Source organism: Diadema antillarum, unplaced genomic scaffold (assembly GCF_040938485.1).
Source record: "Diadema antillarum isolate AM-2024a unplaced genomic scaffold, OU_Dant_1.0 seq00000089_RagTag, whole genome shotgun sequence".
Lineage (NCBI taxonomy): Eukaryota > Metazoa > Echinodermata > Echinoidea > Diadematoida > Diadematidae > Diadema > Diadema antillarum.
Window position 1 is genome coordinate 59,573 of NW_027271179.1, and position 15,067 is coordinate 74,639.

Sequence of the window (15,067 nt, forward strand, 5' to 3'; positions counted from 1 at the left end):
TTATACTAAAGATTTGAAATATTCAGTTGTAGGCAAACCATAAAGCCACAAAGCAGAACATTTAGCGATGACAGTAAGTATGTACAATTTAATGATTAAGCTTCATTTTGTGTGTGTGTAATCATTTACGAGGTATATAGAAAGTTTATCTTTACAAATTACACGAATAGCCTGGAAATCCTTACTAACTCATCCATAGAATACATGAACATTAACATACAGATTCATACTTGCGTAAATGCATTAAATATGAGATATTAATGACCAGATAAGTAGAGATTTTTTTTTTTGAATAAGATATTACATGTGGTAGACAAAAGGCTTATACAAGTACTAAATTTTAAAGAGAAGAATGTTTTCACATGTAGATGTCGGGACTTCAACACGAATTTACTCATCTGTTGCCCATACTATTCCTCAGTATATGTAGTCTTGTGAAGAAGCGAGGAGACCATGTCAATCATGCATGTCATGTATGTCCTATATGAGTTGTATCTGTGTATCTCTTTATATGTGGGTTGTTTTTGGAAGGCAGTAGAAGAGGAGGGGGCTCATGATATGAGCTAAAAATAATTCGTCCAAAACCACCTGTTACCCTGGTGATGGGAGTATTAGCATGCACATGATTGGATATCCGATTGGATCAGTCAGTGATTCAACAACCAAATCCACCCTGGCTGCCGTAGGCTTTGGTTTGTTGTACGTAGTGAAAAAGTGATATTTCCTATAATTCGAAAATATGTACTGTTAGACATATGGTGGGGTATGACGTGGCGATGGCATTTAAGGTGTTCAGGTTAAAACAAGCGAATAAGCAATGAATTTAAACTCCCATACTTCGACACATTCACACACAAAAGACAAAAGCACACACACACACACACACACACACACACACACACACACACACACACACACATCTAAACACGTTTACTGTCGTGGAACAAACCGCCTCAACAATGACTCAGCATCAATTTTTGGCTTTTTGTCGAAATGAAAATGATTTCTTTTCAATATACAAGCGCCAATTGATTTTCAATTTTGTCTCTTCATGGAGTGTGCAATTCTCACCAATTCTTGTTCTACGTATCTCTTTCACGGCCCTGCATTGCTGATGTTTTATTTCGATACTCGTGTATTCAGCATTTGATATAGATTGTTAGATGTAAAATAGCTAGATGTATCATAATGATTGATATTAAAAAGCCATAGAATCACGACCTTCGGCACTTATTGATCAATGGCCAACATTGGGGTTGATTTCTGTATATTTTGTACGTACCGCTAATGTGGCTACTATAATAGGGGCATTAAGTTAACGACGGGAACAGATACGTATCTCTGCTATACAATCATGACAATCAGTGTCCAGTAAGAGTCCATTGGCTTAGCTAGATTGAGAGGAAAACAGGAGATGATTACATATTAATTTTTATCACTGGCTGATTTTATGTGATTAAACTCCACGTTTATCGATAAGTCTTGTGAAATGATCGCAAATTATACATGATATCTCGGGTGTGCAGTGGACGCAGGAAGAAGGGAGCACACAACATCGGTATACATTTCAACATCGTTTCCATTTATTACCAAAATGCAATGCACCGATAATTATTTTGCTGATTAATCCGTTACAAAAATTTATTTCACATACCATTTATTTACATCGATATAGACATACCCATATGCGTAAAGTGCGTAATGCGTAAAGTTGTCCAAAGTAGCTAGAGAAACTTTTGAATAAATGTTTGTATGAAGAAACCACGAGTTATAAGTGGTTCTATCAAGAATCTTTATTCCAAACGAATCCAGATTAACTTCATTTCTAAAGATCAGGGGTTTTTTTATTTCGGTTTTGAACTGAACGTTATTTTTCCAGCATTTTGAGTTGCAGATATGCATTTATGAAAATTCCTTTTTTGGATATTGCACATCTTGCCTGATTTCAAACACTCACTGACTGGTTACCTGCAAATGGTCACAAATGCAGAATTCAAAAAAAAAGGAGTAGAAAAAAAATGCTTGCGTCGAATAGATTTTGCCGGGTAGAGCAACACAGACACAAGGGGCTCCTGAACGAGTGTCCTCTTCCAAACTCGCAACCAACCACGAGCAAAACTGCAGAAGTTCACAGAATTGGATTCAAAAGCAGTAATGGTGGAAATGAGCCTTCAGTGCGGTTGACAAAGATTTTCGGTGTGCCAAATCCCGGTTGATCAACAGAAGAATGTCTTTCTTTTTTCCTCCCTGTGTCTAATTAGATATTTTCATTGCATATTTCGATAGAAAGACAGTTCGATAGTAGCTGATGGCGGCACGGGGTGTTCCAGTTAGACTTTGTATTGATATTGGCAGATGAAAGACACCTCGGTTTCTACACTCGTCGTCACCCAAGTGTTGTCTGGCCGGTTGTTAAAGCTATGCACTCCCTGTCGGTGTGCGTTCTGCTGCGGTTGGTCGGGCTTGAAGCGGCTGAAAATTGGGTACCCGCGTGTGTAGAAAAACTCCGTTCCGTCAGCCCAGAAATAGCTGCAGAGGAGATGCAGAAAGTAACGCCAAATCGTTTAGGCCTGCTTTACATGATAGAATACAACAGTTATCTTTTCCAACAGAATTGAGATATCATGATTCCGTGCATCAAGTGAGATATGCATAAGCTTTATTGTAATGTTTGCTGTAAAAACAAAAACTTAGAAATGTTAGCTACCGTAAATTGTAGTTTGAGCTTAGAAGTTATCGATAGAGTCTTCATATTAAAACTTGCTATTATTTTCTGTGGTGTAAGAAAAGGTAATGTGGGAAGCATTTATGTACATCATAACTACAGAATTATGTAAAGCTCCATTGCCTTATACAATCTGGGACTTTTAATCAACCAAATAAAACTGTACAGTGATGTACAACTGCTGAAAACCAGAGACTATTAATGTTTGTTTAGTGAAATACAGACATACGATGTATTGTCTCATATCTTATCTAATTGATTTGCGGTGTTCAGAGTGCATTATCATTATTATGCACTATATATTACTCGTTCTGCGGAACGCGAAGTAATGTTTCAAATTGACTTTTTTTGGTAAATACGAAATTTCCAAGTTTGACTGTATAATGATGATTGTAGTTGCTTTATCTCAAACTTGTGTTTATTAGCTAACAGGCCTTCTTGTTTCTGTGGTTCAAATCAAGTGAGATGAATCAGTATGGAAGGCTTGGAGTATGGAGACTTTATGGTCATTACCAAAGCAGAAAATCTGTATTGATATGCAACTTTATCAACATTTCGTGATTATGGAGTCACAAATTTGAACCCTTCCCCTTCTTCTTCTTCTTCTTCTCCTCCTCCTCCTCCTTCTTCTTCGTCGTCGTCTTCTTCTCTTCTTCTTCTTCTTCTCCTTCTTCTTCTTCTTCATAATCTTCTTTAATTCATGACGGTGATTACAATTAAAAATGATTGAGTAAGATTAATGGCAATCATTTGGAGTCATGGGGATGGAGTAATCGTAGAACTACTAGTAATAGCGTGAATGAATGAAGCATGTGTATAGAAGGACTGGATGTCAGCAATGGTGACGAAATATTACGCCTAATGACGATTGAGTATGAATAATGGAGACGAATTCTGAGTAATGGTGACGAAGGGGTAACAGCAGAGAAGGATATTGTATGAGCAATGACTATGACGTAAGTGAAATGAAGTTGATGTTATGGGTAGTGGTGCTGATTTAAGAGTAATGGGTGTAAAATAAGAACAATAGCAATGGATAGCTGTGAGTCATTCGAATTTAGAGTCTGATGGACGGTGATGAATTGCGATTCGTGTACACGAGTATACTGACGAATATGACGAGTCGCGTCGATTGGATAAGACATCACGAGAAATTACAACCAGGTTCAAGACAAGACAATGAAGCACATGAACCACATGTTACGGCAACAGTGATCAGCTTTCCTGATAAAATCGAGATCCTAGATGCGGCTTACCGGTTGCTCTCCGGGTCAGATGGCAGCTCTGCTAGACCCATCCAAATTTTATTGTTGCCACCGCCGGTGTACCGGAGCCAGTTGTGTTGGAATTTGTTATGCTGGATATCCTTGCTAACGATGAGGTGACCCGGGGGTGGCCGAATGTGACTGCCCTGGACTGCTGTAGCTGAGAATCTTTGGCAAACCCTGTTGGCCTGATCGTAGGGAAGTCTCTGCCAGAAGTACCTGAGACAGACATACAGAAGGACGGACAGACAGACAGATAGATAGATAGATAAATTGAAAGAGAAGGAGAGAGAGAAAGAACAAGGAACTCGTCATTTCACGTAACACAACACAAACCATAACTAGTTCGTTTTCAACGCCTAAATATTTCGCTCAGTAAATAGCAAAAATGTCTCTGGTAAGAAGTTTGTCCAAATTTGTAACATAAGTCTGAACACTTCTCTTGCTTATACCTTCTTATAGAAAAGCATCTATCATAACTATTTTTTTTTAACCCGGATCACACTATCGAATGAGCAATAACCATTAAAACGAAAATAAACCCTTCAAAGGGAACTGTTAGTATCATAAAATCAAGGTTTAAGATGTAACATCTCATAACAGACTCCAACTTGCGTTCTTTGCGTACGTTCCCTACTTTGCAGGGCTTAATGCGGATGTCAGAATTTTCCGAAGGCAAGGTAAATGATCCCGACCTGCAGAGGGCGCTATAATATAGGAAGTCGCGCTATTGATCGGGGGAGTTGTTCTTTGCGTCAAAGACATAATGATGCTATATTCATTAACAAAAATCGATTTTAAAAATATCAAAAGACATAGAATTCGCTGCAATGGAGATGGTTGTAAGAGAAATAGGAAGCGGACATCCATTGGCATTTGTAGAAAAGACTACGAAAAGTTGGTATAAGAGGGGAAATTAGGACCGAGATTTCGAGGACGAATTCACGGAGATCGCAAATATCTCTGTCTTTCCATTTAATGATGAAGATCCCTGTATCATTTTGCATCGACACAAAGATTAATCACCTGCAGCAGTTCTTGACTTGTTTTTTTTTTTCTCAACTAAAGAGCACAGACTGCATTCTGGTCTACGTTACTTTTGTACATAAACAATAATGCAATGAACCAGTGGGGTCCCTTTTCGGGAATTCTTCACCAGATCTTCATAATTTTTGTAGATGTGTGACATCGGAAAAAGAAACACAAACACATGTATAAACTAAGCGAAGGGTTAGTTACAAGACTGCCGGTGGTCAATTGACTACAATTAAGAATACAAATCAACAACTGCCTCTTGAAAACACAAAACCGTTGGAAGCATCGACCGTTTTACTGACAAGTCATATGTGAAGAGCGCCATCTACGTTCGTCAACCCGATGGCTGCGTCGAAACTTTCAAGAACATACATCAGACGTGATTACAAGAAAACAATAGTGTTCAACAGAGACAGAAGGTTAATCGCAGAGTAAAAACTTAAGAAATGATTCAGTGGCAAGTCTTATAACAACACAATGGCTTCTCTAGCGACTGAATGTTTCAAATTACGATGTTGGCATTATTCTTAAACTTAAAGGACAAGTTCACCTTCATTAACATAAGGATTGTGAGAATGTAGCAATATTAGTAGAACACATCATTGAAAGTTTGACGAAAATCGGACAATCCGTTCAAAAGTTATGAAAGAGGCAAGTCAAGTGCTCTTTTATTATGCGAAAAAAGTGAAAATATGTTGAATTTTCTTTACATTTTCTTTATACTGTTGTACGCATATGACTCACAAGCTGTAGTAGTCTCCTCATCCAGCGGTTCCAACACAAAAATTTTAAAAATTCATAACTTTTGCATCGATTGTCCAATTTTCCTCAAACTTTCACTGATGTGTTCTACTAATATTGCTGCATTCTCTCAATCCTTATGTTTATGAAGGTGAACTTGTCCTTTAAATGTGAAGTTCAGAAGTTTACGGTAGAAAATAGAACATTTGGTGCGACTTCTTTTTGTTATTATTTCATTTATATTATTGGCCTTTATTTTTATCTCAATCTTTATCTTTATCTCTTTTTTTTCAATGATGACGGCATAATGTTCTCTTGTGTTTTTTCTTTGCATCACAATATCGTCAAGTTTACATGAAGTGTTTGGTTAATAAATCGTCTAATTTCTGACATTTTTTAAGATACCAGTGAATATTCTGATTAAGTCATTAACAATCGTGGGGAAATTTTGATACAAGTGGGCTGGAGGGATTCTGTCATCTGTAGAACATGAGGCAGACGAGTAATCTTAATCATCTCTGAATTCGTTTTTAAACACACGATACGCAACTTCTTCAGCAGCCAGCATGATCAGACACGCAAATATTATTCCCAACACTGGTAACCATGCAGTAATTACCTTTCATAATATGTATTTATTTTGACAGGATCAGTGTCAGAATGATAACCAGTTGCGTTTTTTGCCGGAAATAGGTGAAGTCGTGAAGACATTTAAAAAAAAGAAATATCGGGAGAGAATTTATCATTCATGCATGGATGCAGTAGCAGACAAGAAGGTTGCACCATTCACACTGGATAAAGTCGACTCTGACTACAGATCCAGGGTGTAAACCTATCAATTCCTAGATCACTGCACCTTTAATTCATTTATGTTTAAATCTTGTCTACAAAAAGTGCGCTATGGCGCCAGGCTTGGTTCGCATGAGTCACGCACGCCTAAGTTTCCTAATAATCCCCGAAGGTTTGTATGATCATGATGATACGCGTTGATAATATGTGAACGCCGGCATGTGTTTGATTTGGTCGAAAGTAAGAGGCGGTTCAAGATATCACACAAGGTGAAACTTTCACATTTATCATAACATTTGGTGCAGAAGACTAAGTGGTCAGCTAATTTTCATGGGCAAATCTTTTCATCTTTCTTTAAAGAATAGTAAACGCCACAGCAGATTCAGGCGAACCAGACGAGTCCGGCTGCTTTTGACCACGTGTGTGTAGCTGGACTATCCTGATTATATAACTATTATATTACTATTTGCTACATCATGAAGAACGCCATACCGTCGAAACAATAACTTTACGTTGTGTAACAAAAAGCAGGGTGCGAAAGAGTCAGTTAACAAATAGTGACTTGCATAGATGACTGCATAATGGCACTTTCTTATTAGGTCCTGTGAGTTTTTTTTTTTTCACATTTATTTTCTTATTCTTGTAGCACTTAGTGTGACGATCTACGCTTTGTCGCATGCCATAATGTACACCGCCTGTGAAATTCATCGTAGAGGGGGTGATTCCTACTCTCGATCCTCCCGCCTTGAATGTAAGAGTGTTCCAACGTCCCTGATATAATCACAATTTTGCTTGCTTAGAATGAAACAGACTGAATTTTAATCTGATATAGCCTTACCCCTCCCCCTCCATTTCTATGGTCAACCCTTGTTATCTGTTTCAGATTGAGAAAGTAATTCATGTCCACTTCTTTCGGAGACGAATTCCTTGAAAATTTAGTCACGTGGCTTCATGTCATCATCAATCAGTAATCAACGAAAACCTGTGTTATGCTAAGCAATACTGAGCATAAGGAATGTAGAGACACAAGTTCAAGTTTAACATTACAGCTTCCTCACTATGTGTATATCTAATTAAGTTGAAAAGCAGTTGACTTATGTCACACAATAGATGAACGGAGAGCGTAGTTAGCAACATGGTATTACAGCCAGACGTTTTCCTCAATCAGAAGACTATCAAATCGTTCTTTCATTTCAGCAGAATTAATTTCAATTTTCTTTACTTTACAAATCTGGACTCGGTTTTCTTCTATCATATCGCACCTCGAGATGACGCATGTTGGCGCTTTTCATGTGTACTTCAAAACATTTTCCAATATCGTATTCTTCGACTTATGGAGTCGTACATAGTTGTCTTAACCTAAGTGCATTTCATTTATTATGATGTATCACATTCTTCGAGTTTTGTTTTCTTTGGATTATTCTCCAATAGTGACGCCTGAGTGTCTAGTGGCCTTTGCCTTTCATCGATGCTTTCAGCAGCGTAATCGGAATGTGCGAATGAGATGTGTTAGCAGCAAAAAGATCAGAAAATTATGGAAACTGGGGTGATACGATCGCAAAGAGAGAGGTCGGAAGACTGTGTCTAAACCTGCTATCAACCATCTCTGAGATTACAGGGATGTGATTCTTATCGCCGACGAAAGGAGAATAATGAAAGACTTGTCACTTTAGGCATGGCAGAACCCTTCAAAGGTGCAACCATTTGCTTGTCTCCTGTACACCGCCACGCGAACCTGTTTCCTATAATTTTTCGACAGCTAAGGATAGGTCGCGAAGATGAACCCCTCGTATGTCATTCAAAGTTCCACAAATACGTCCTGCAAAATGAAATATTTTAGGCACCGCTGTAGGATACTGTGTCCCATGTTTTCGCGTCTTCATCATCATCACGCGCCGTGAAGGAAGTAATAAGCATCGTTGGAATTTATGACCTCGGATGTGGCTGATTTAGGGGGAAAACATAAAAATGCCTTTCTTAGATTATAGATTGTGAAAGATACCTGTTCAAGACGCTGTGTGTCCACTGAGTAGACCTAACGAAAATTTACGCTAAAAATCTACGCATCGTCACCATTATCCCATTTTCTTCTTTTCTTCTTTTCTTCTTCTTCTTCTTCTTCTTCTTCTTCTTCTTCTTCTTCTTCTTCTTCTTCTTCATTTTCTTTAAGTCTTTGTAAGTCTCTGTTTGCCTAAATGAGTGCCTAATCAAAATCATGACCTCAGGATAAATGAAAACATGACACGTGGTAAGTACTGAGGTCTATGACGTCCCCTTTATTACTTTAGTTCTATGATTGTATGGAATGTTATATAATCATTAGGTTACATTGCCCTTGTAGAGGAGATATCTGGTGACACTGTCGCGCTACTTTCTCTCTGGGAGGAATTACAAATAACATAACCTTCCTCCTATAATAGAAATGACGTCTTAAAATCACCTCACAAAGTTGGGAATGGAAAATTCGAAGGAAACAGTTTCTATTTTGGCAAGTCAAATCAGGAACTGCTCTCACAGTGTGTTTCCCTTGATTCTTGGTGAAAGATGTTTACCCTTGGGCTCTAAATAGCAATATCTCGGCATAAATCTTTGTATGACATCATGCTTTTGTACATGTATCTTTTGCAAGCACTGTGGTATGGCTGAACTATGTGTAGCGTGTATAAGTGCAAACTAGAGTAATATGAACGTTTTTTTTTTTTGATTCGCATAATAGTTCTGTGCATGGTAATGAACATTGAACAAACATTATCATCGTGAATGCAAATTGTTACTCTGCCTTGTTCATTCCTCGTAATGATAGAACTTAACGGGTAATATAGTACTGAAATGCAAGAACTGATGACCCTCTTGTATCACACAAGTGGGCTGCTACTAGGTTGTTCTTACAGAACATTACAGCAAGAACTTTGTCATGTTCTCACGTACTCCCGCCACCCTCGCTCCAGAAAACGAGACCTTATCGACGTCAACCGGGGGCTCGCCGCCTCGCGGAGCTGCCTTCATTGCATTGTGCCTTCTATTCTAATCAACATCATGACTCAGGCACACTTGTCAGGGGGAAAGGGGCCACGGAGTTCGGGAGGTGAATTTTAGTGGTTAGAACTTTGGGCAAGTGACAAATATTTCATTGAAAGCCATTGCATAACTTTAAGCTTCAAAATCCTCCAAGAAGCTCTGATAGGCACAAGTAGTGATTGACTGAAATCAGCAAATTTGAAGACTTGGAAAAACAACAGGGTAAAAAAACAAAAGAACTCTGGTAAATTTGTTTGTAAGAAAAAACAGCCCAAGAAAAGAAAAAAAAACAGCTCAAAGAGTGGAGAAAGATCAGACTGATTTCAACGTTGAAAGAGGGAGAATGATAAGACAACGGATAGGAGCTGCGTCATTGGCCTTGAATTAGTCATATTTTTGATGCACCTTTGGCCTCTATATTACTGTTTCAAACTGAAACCGCATGCTGTGATTATACGTATAAGGCAGGGGCCAATGTCACTATATTTGTCTCCTTCAATCCTTGGGTCCAGTTACCCCATGTTGGTGTAGTTAGTGACGCAGGCCCTCTGCATTCCTGCCCCATCACACTTCACATACCAAAGATATTAATCCGCTTAATGTACCATACATCGGGTTCAATAGCAAAGCTAGCAACGGCATTCCAGTCTATTACATTATGACATACAACACCGTGACAAAAAACAAGAGCATTGACAGATTTTCTGAACTCGGTGTGTTATCTTTATCGTCATTTAAAATCGTTGTTTTGCAGCGTGTAGTATGATTTGCGTGTAGTGTTTACAATATGGCAGCGACATTTCAATAATTAAACCGTCAAAACGGGTGCTGTTCGTTATTCCGAAGGTTCGCTATTCCGAAGGGTCGTTATTCCGAAGGGTCGTTAATCCGAAACACGCAAATTTCCTATACCTACAGGTTCGTTAATCCGAAAATGAAAAAGGGTTCGTTAATCCGACAATTTGTGGCGTTATTCCGAAGGTTCGTTATTCCGAAGATTGGTTAATCCGAAAATGAAATTCGGAACAATGAACCTTCGGAATAACGAATCTTAGGAATAAAGAGCCTTCGGAATAACGAACCTTCGGAATAACGAGCTGTAACTGTCAAAACTGTCTATCTGCAATCAGAAATTTCGATGACTCGAAATGTTTGGCCAATGTCATTTTCTTGACTCATCTATGTCATCTAATTTATGCAAAGGACAGGATACGGATGTCGTGCACTTCTCTTTTTGGCGAAGGTTGTTGTATGTCAATCTGGACAGGGAGTTGTCAGCCATTCGTGCAATTTTCATGGGTTAATGGCTTAATCATAATTAACATTGGTGGTAATGAGTTTCAATGATTTACCCGTGCTCTCGCATGCAGTTCAAGAATATTTCCCTTCCACAATTACTTAAGATATTGCATGTACATCGGAAAGAGAGAAGAGTAGAAAATCAGAGATGGACAGACAGACCGGTAGACAATTAAGAGGAGAGAAGAGTGTAAGAGGGAGCTTTGCGTTCTTTTACTTACATCATGGAGGTTTTATACGAAAGATCTACTCAATTAAGTGTAAATCCTCTTCAAGGAAACACTACGCAATTCTTCCAACCCGGGTATTAGAAGTGATCTTAGCACCTACGCTATTTCATGGACACTTGTTGAAGAGAGATTAACAAGCAAATGCTGTACGTGACTCAAACTATCTTAGCACAGAATATCAAGGTAAGGGTAAAACAAACTTTTCCAAGAATGATAATGTTCAATTCATTTTTCATAACAGTAATAGTAACTGTAACTTTAAGATTGATAATAATAATAATAAGTTCAGAAAGTTGTTTTATCTATGTGTTTGAATGGACTTTCTAGCTTACAACAACAACAACAGGAACTGATTATTCACTACGTATTAAAAAAAATCGATTATGGTAAAAACTACAGAAAGAATGTTGATCTAGCGCAGAAACTCACAAATTAAACTAAATTTTCACTCAAGCCTTGCAGGCTCTGGACGATATCCAAAGGTTATTAAACTGAATTCTGGACAATATGAGGCACGCGCTGATGTCCTATTACCCAATAGTCGCCTCAAAACCTTGTGAGTCAGCGGAACAATGCAATGGTCTTGGATATTGCAAAGTCTGCTTGTGGCTAACCAACCCTATACGTCTTGATCTCTACAGCAGTAGACTGACACAACGAGGGTAAACTAAAGGTAGTCTTCTAATCCCTCTTCCTCTACCGCAAAAAGAAAAGAAAATGTCTTAGCTAAAGCTGACTCTAAACAGCTGAGTGTTGCCATTATGGGATGTCGGTAGCGCGTCTTCCTCCAGATCCAATGGACCCGGGCTCGATACTCAAGTCTAACTGAGCAAGATTGTGTATAATCCCCTCTAGTAAGAGGCAAAACACTTTGTCCCTCGGATAGGACATAAAATTGAGGTCCCGCCTCTGAAAGATCGAGTCACAACTCGAGCACGTAAAAGATCCCGCTTCATTCAGAAATGGCGAAGAGCAGGGTACATAACCTGATAAAGTTGTCCCACCTGACATCCAGCTGTATCCCATGTAAGAAAAGTTATTGCACCTAAATATGGGCTATCCAGCCATCTTCTCAGATGAAAAATGAAACCAACAACGACGGCTACAGCTTCTATCTTGCTCCTTCTGTCGTTTCTCTAATTCATATCATTTACATAATATCATCATACAATACCGTAAGAAACAGTTGAGTTTTATACTTCTAAACGGTCCCAAATAAACCCTGACAGATTGCACCTGGCTTATGGGAAATGCGGACAAGACAAACAACTATCCAGTTTCATTCACCAGAAATTTTAAGAAACATAATGCCGTGAAACGTTAATTTGTCAAACCCTTCTCGGTGTATCAATACAAGATTATAGCAATGCTGCAATACCTACACTATAGTCTTGCAGAATTCATTTATGATATTGCGTGTAAAGTTCATGAGTTGTCACATGGAATCGATTTGTTGTTGTTGTTGGTGGTTGGTCTTTTTTAAGATAAAACGCGTACAATTTCTGTTTGGTATATAATGCGAAGGCAGGGTGGAGAATAATCAGTCATTGCATTTACATTCAAGTCATCCGTTGTAGTATTAAATACGTCACACTCATTTTCATTACCGATGATGTTACAGCATCAGTGTAACGATCTCAGGTATGCCGTAAGGAGAAACAACACGTGTTTGATATTTTCTTGTCACTTAACTTTCCCAAATGTATATATTTCTTTTTTTCAGGGGATCAAAACTATTTAGTCCACGTACTATCACTATCAGGGCAAGGAAGTGAAATGACGAGAAATGATGAAAGTTTTTATACAGTTAAGAATGTTGAGATTGTTGAGAATGTTGTCATAGTTCAAATCAATGAGCGCTTTTGCAGTGAGTGCCAGAATCGTCCACACAGACATAAGGTTATCATAAAAAAAATGCTGTTCCCTTTGCGGAATTCCCCCAATCACAATGAAAATCCAAGTGAGAATAGCCGAGTAAGACGTGAGTGTCTTAAGGTCTTAAGAGGAGTCTTCCTACCACTAATTGGTCTCCCGGAAAGTGTAGTGTGGCATCCCCAGCGATAGAGGAAAGAGTTGCCATCTTCCCGCCGTTCAATCTGGTGTTCGTGTGATTAAACTTGTCTGGCACCCCATATAATGATTAAAGTGAGAACCATGACAGCGACCCACCGCGCCGCGGAGCATGACTCATGAAAAGTGATGATATCACAGACATTTTCTTCTTTCTACCACATGAATGCAAGGGCTCCATTTATTCTGAACATTTCAACATTGTCCATGTTTAGCGATCTGTCCTCCCTATTTACTCCTCGCGCATTTTTTCTTTTGATCTATAGGCCTAAATTTCTTTCATTCAACAATCTGATATCATGGACTTGCTGAAGATGTTAATTTCACAATATGATTCAGGGTTTTCATATTTACTATAGGAGACTGCGGGTATTTTTTTTTTTTTTTTGAGCATCAGATTGGATTTTAAGATGCAAGTGCAAACGTGCATCGTGGAGGGATATTCCCTCCAGTACGGGGATCTGAACAATTAAAATTGTGGGCATGATCTGTTAAATAACCACCTCAGATTATTGCACAAGCAATGTTCTCGCAAGATGGGAGCAGAGTCGGTTCAAGCTCTAATGCGGTCTAATTCACAATTTAAGTTAAAATCGAGTTCCTTATCTTATACTATACGAAACTTTTTATTTTAAGAAATATTTGACATATGAAAATGAAATATATGACAAATGCGCAATTCCCAATCCAATAACAATTATTAGTCATGGCTGCTTCGAGATTTTTTGGTTAGCAACTGCCACGCGATCCCTTCCCTGTAGGCCTAACTACTAAACTTTTTTGCTATTCCTTTCATGGAATTTACGGAGCTATGTCGATAAGACTTTGAACAGGATGTGATGATACGCGTCCAAAGAACTTGAAGATTAGTGCAATATAGACTTACTTGTAGCAGAAATTTCCAAAGTTAGTCCATCCTGGTCTGCAGCCGAGGAGCGGTGGGTTGTTAGGTCCGAAGCCAGGTCCTCCTGGACCGCCGCCTGCTGGGAATCCGGGTGCTCCTGGTCGGGCTCCTGGGAAGTTACCTCCAGGATTACCATGTCCCGGAAAGTTTGGATTGCCCTGTCCGGGGAAGTTGGGATTGCCCTGTCCAGGGAATCCACCACCTGGGTTTCCTTGCCCTGGGAAGTTACCACCGGGACCACCTTGTCCTGGGAAGTTACCTCCAGGACCACCCTGTCCTGGAAAGTTTGGATTGCCCTGTCCTGGAAAGTTTGGATTGCCCTGTCCCGGGAAGTTGGGATTGCCCTGGCCAGGGAACCCGCCTCCTGGGTTACCAGGAAATCCTTGTCCAAGCACATGACATGCTAAGCTTCCAAGTAACAACGTTAGCACAAGAGTTCCCATGACTTCTGCAGATTGTTCGCAGGGGTATGCCAACTAGTACGTTTGACTGAAGATAGTCACCGTGTCTTCTGAGATACACAAGTCCTGTCTTGGGTCTAGCTCCTTCGGTCTGCTCCTACTCGCGGTAGCGATCCAGACGTTATGAAGTTCGAAGCCTTGTAGCAGAGACGCGAGATGGGGATGGTTGACTCTTCGCGAGCTGGGAGGGGGGACAGTCATGGGGAAACAGGTGCGTCAGAGTGCTGCGCGAGAGTTGAAATTTTCACGACTTATTAGTCTACATGAGTAGACCCTTGTGAATGCAGATGCGCGCACCATTGTTTGATAAATTGTACTTTAAAAAAGTGATGGGTGTAGGAAGAGAGCAACCTCTCTTAGATACTATAGATGACTTTGCGAGGTATGTGCCTGTATATGCCCATATAGAATGCATGATTGCGGTGTATTCTAAACTTTCTTTTCTGAAATCGACTTATTCTAATGCAGCATTCCATTTAAATGTGACACAAAGATTTGTCCCAACTGTAGACCAACATAAGTGACACATT

At 39.3% G+C, this 15,067-nt stretch overlaps 1 protein-coding gene across 1 annotated transcript; it reads right to left on the reverse strand.

The window, feature by feature from the left end:
• Positions 1 to 1,936: 1,936 nt before the first annotated feature.
• LOC139726559 (uncharacterized) lies at positions 1,937 to 14,519 on the reverse strand. The gene is made up of 3 exons (XM_071637551.1): positions 14,059 to 14,519; positions 3,982 to 4,209; positions 1,937 to 2,529 (listed from the first exon to the last, which is right to left on the reverse strand). Exons 1-3 carry the CDS (start codon positions 14,517 to 14,519, stop codon positions 2,331 to 2,333), a joined length of 888 nt encoding a protein of 295 aa, XP_071493652.1. The 3' UTR covers positions 1,937 to 2,330.
• Between the last annotated feature and the right edge of the window lie 548 nt (positions 14,520 to 15,067).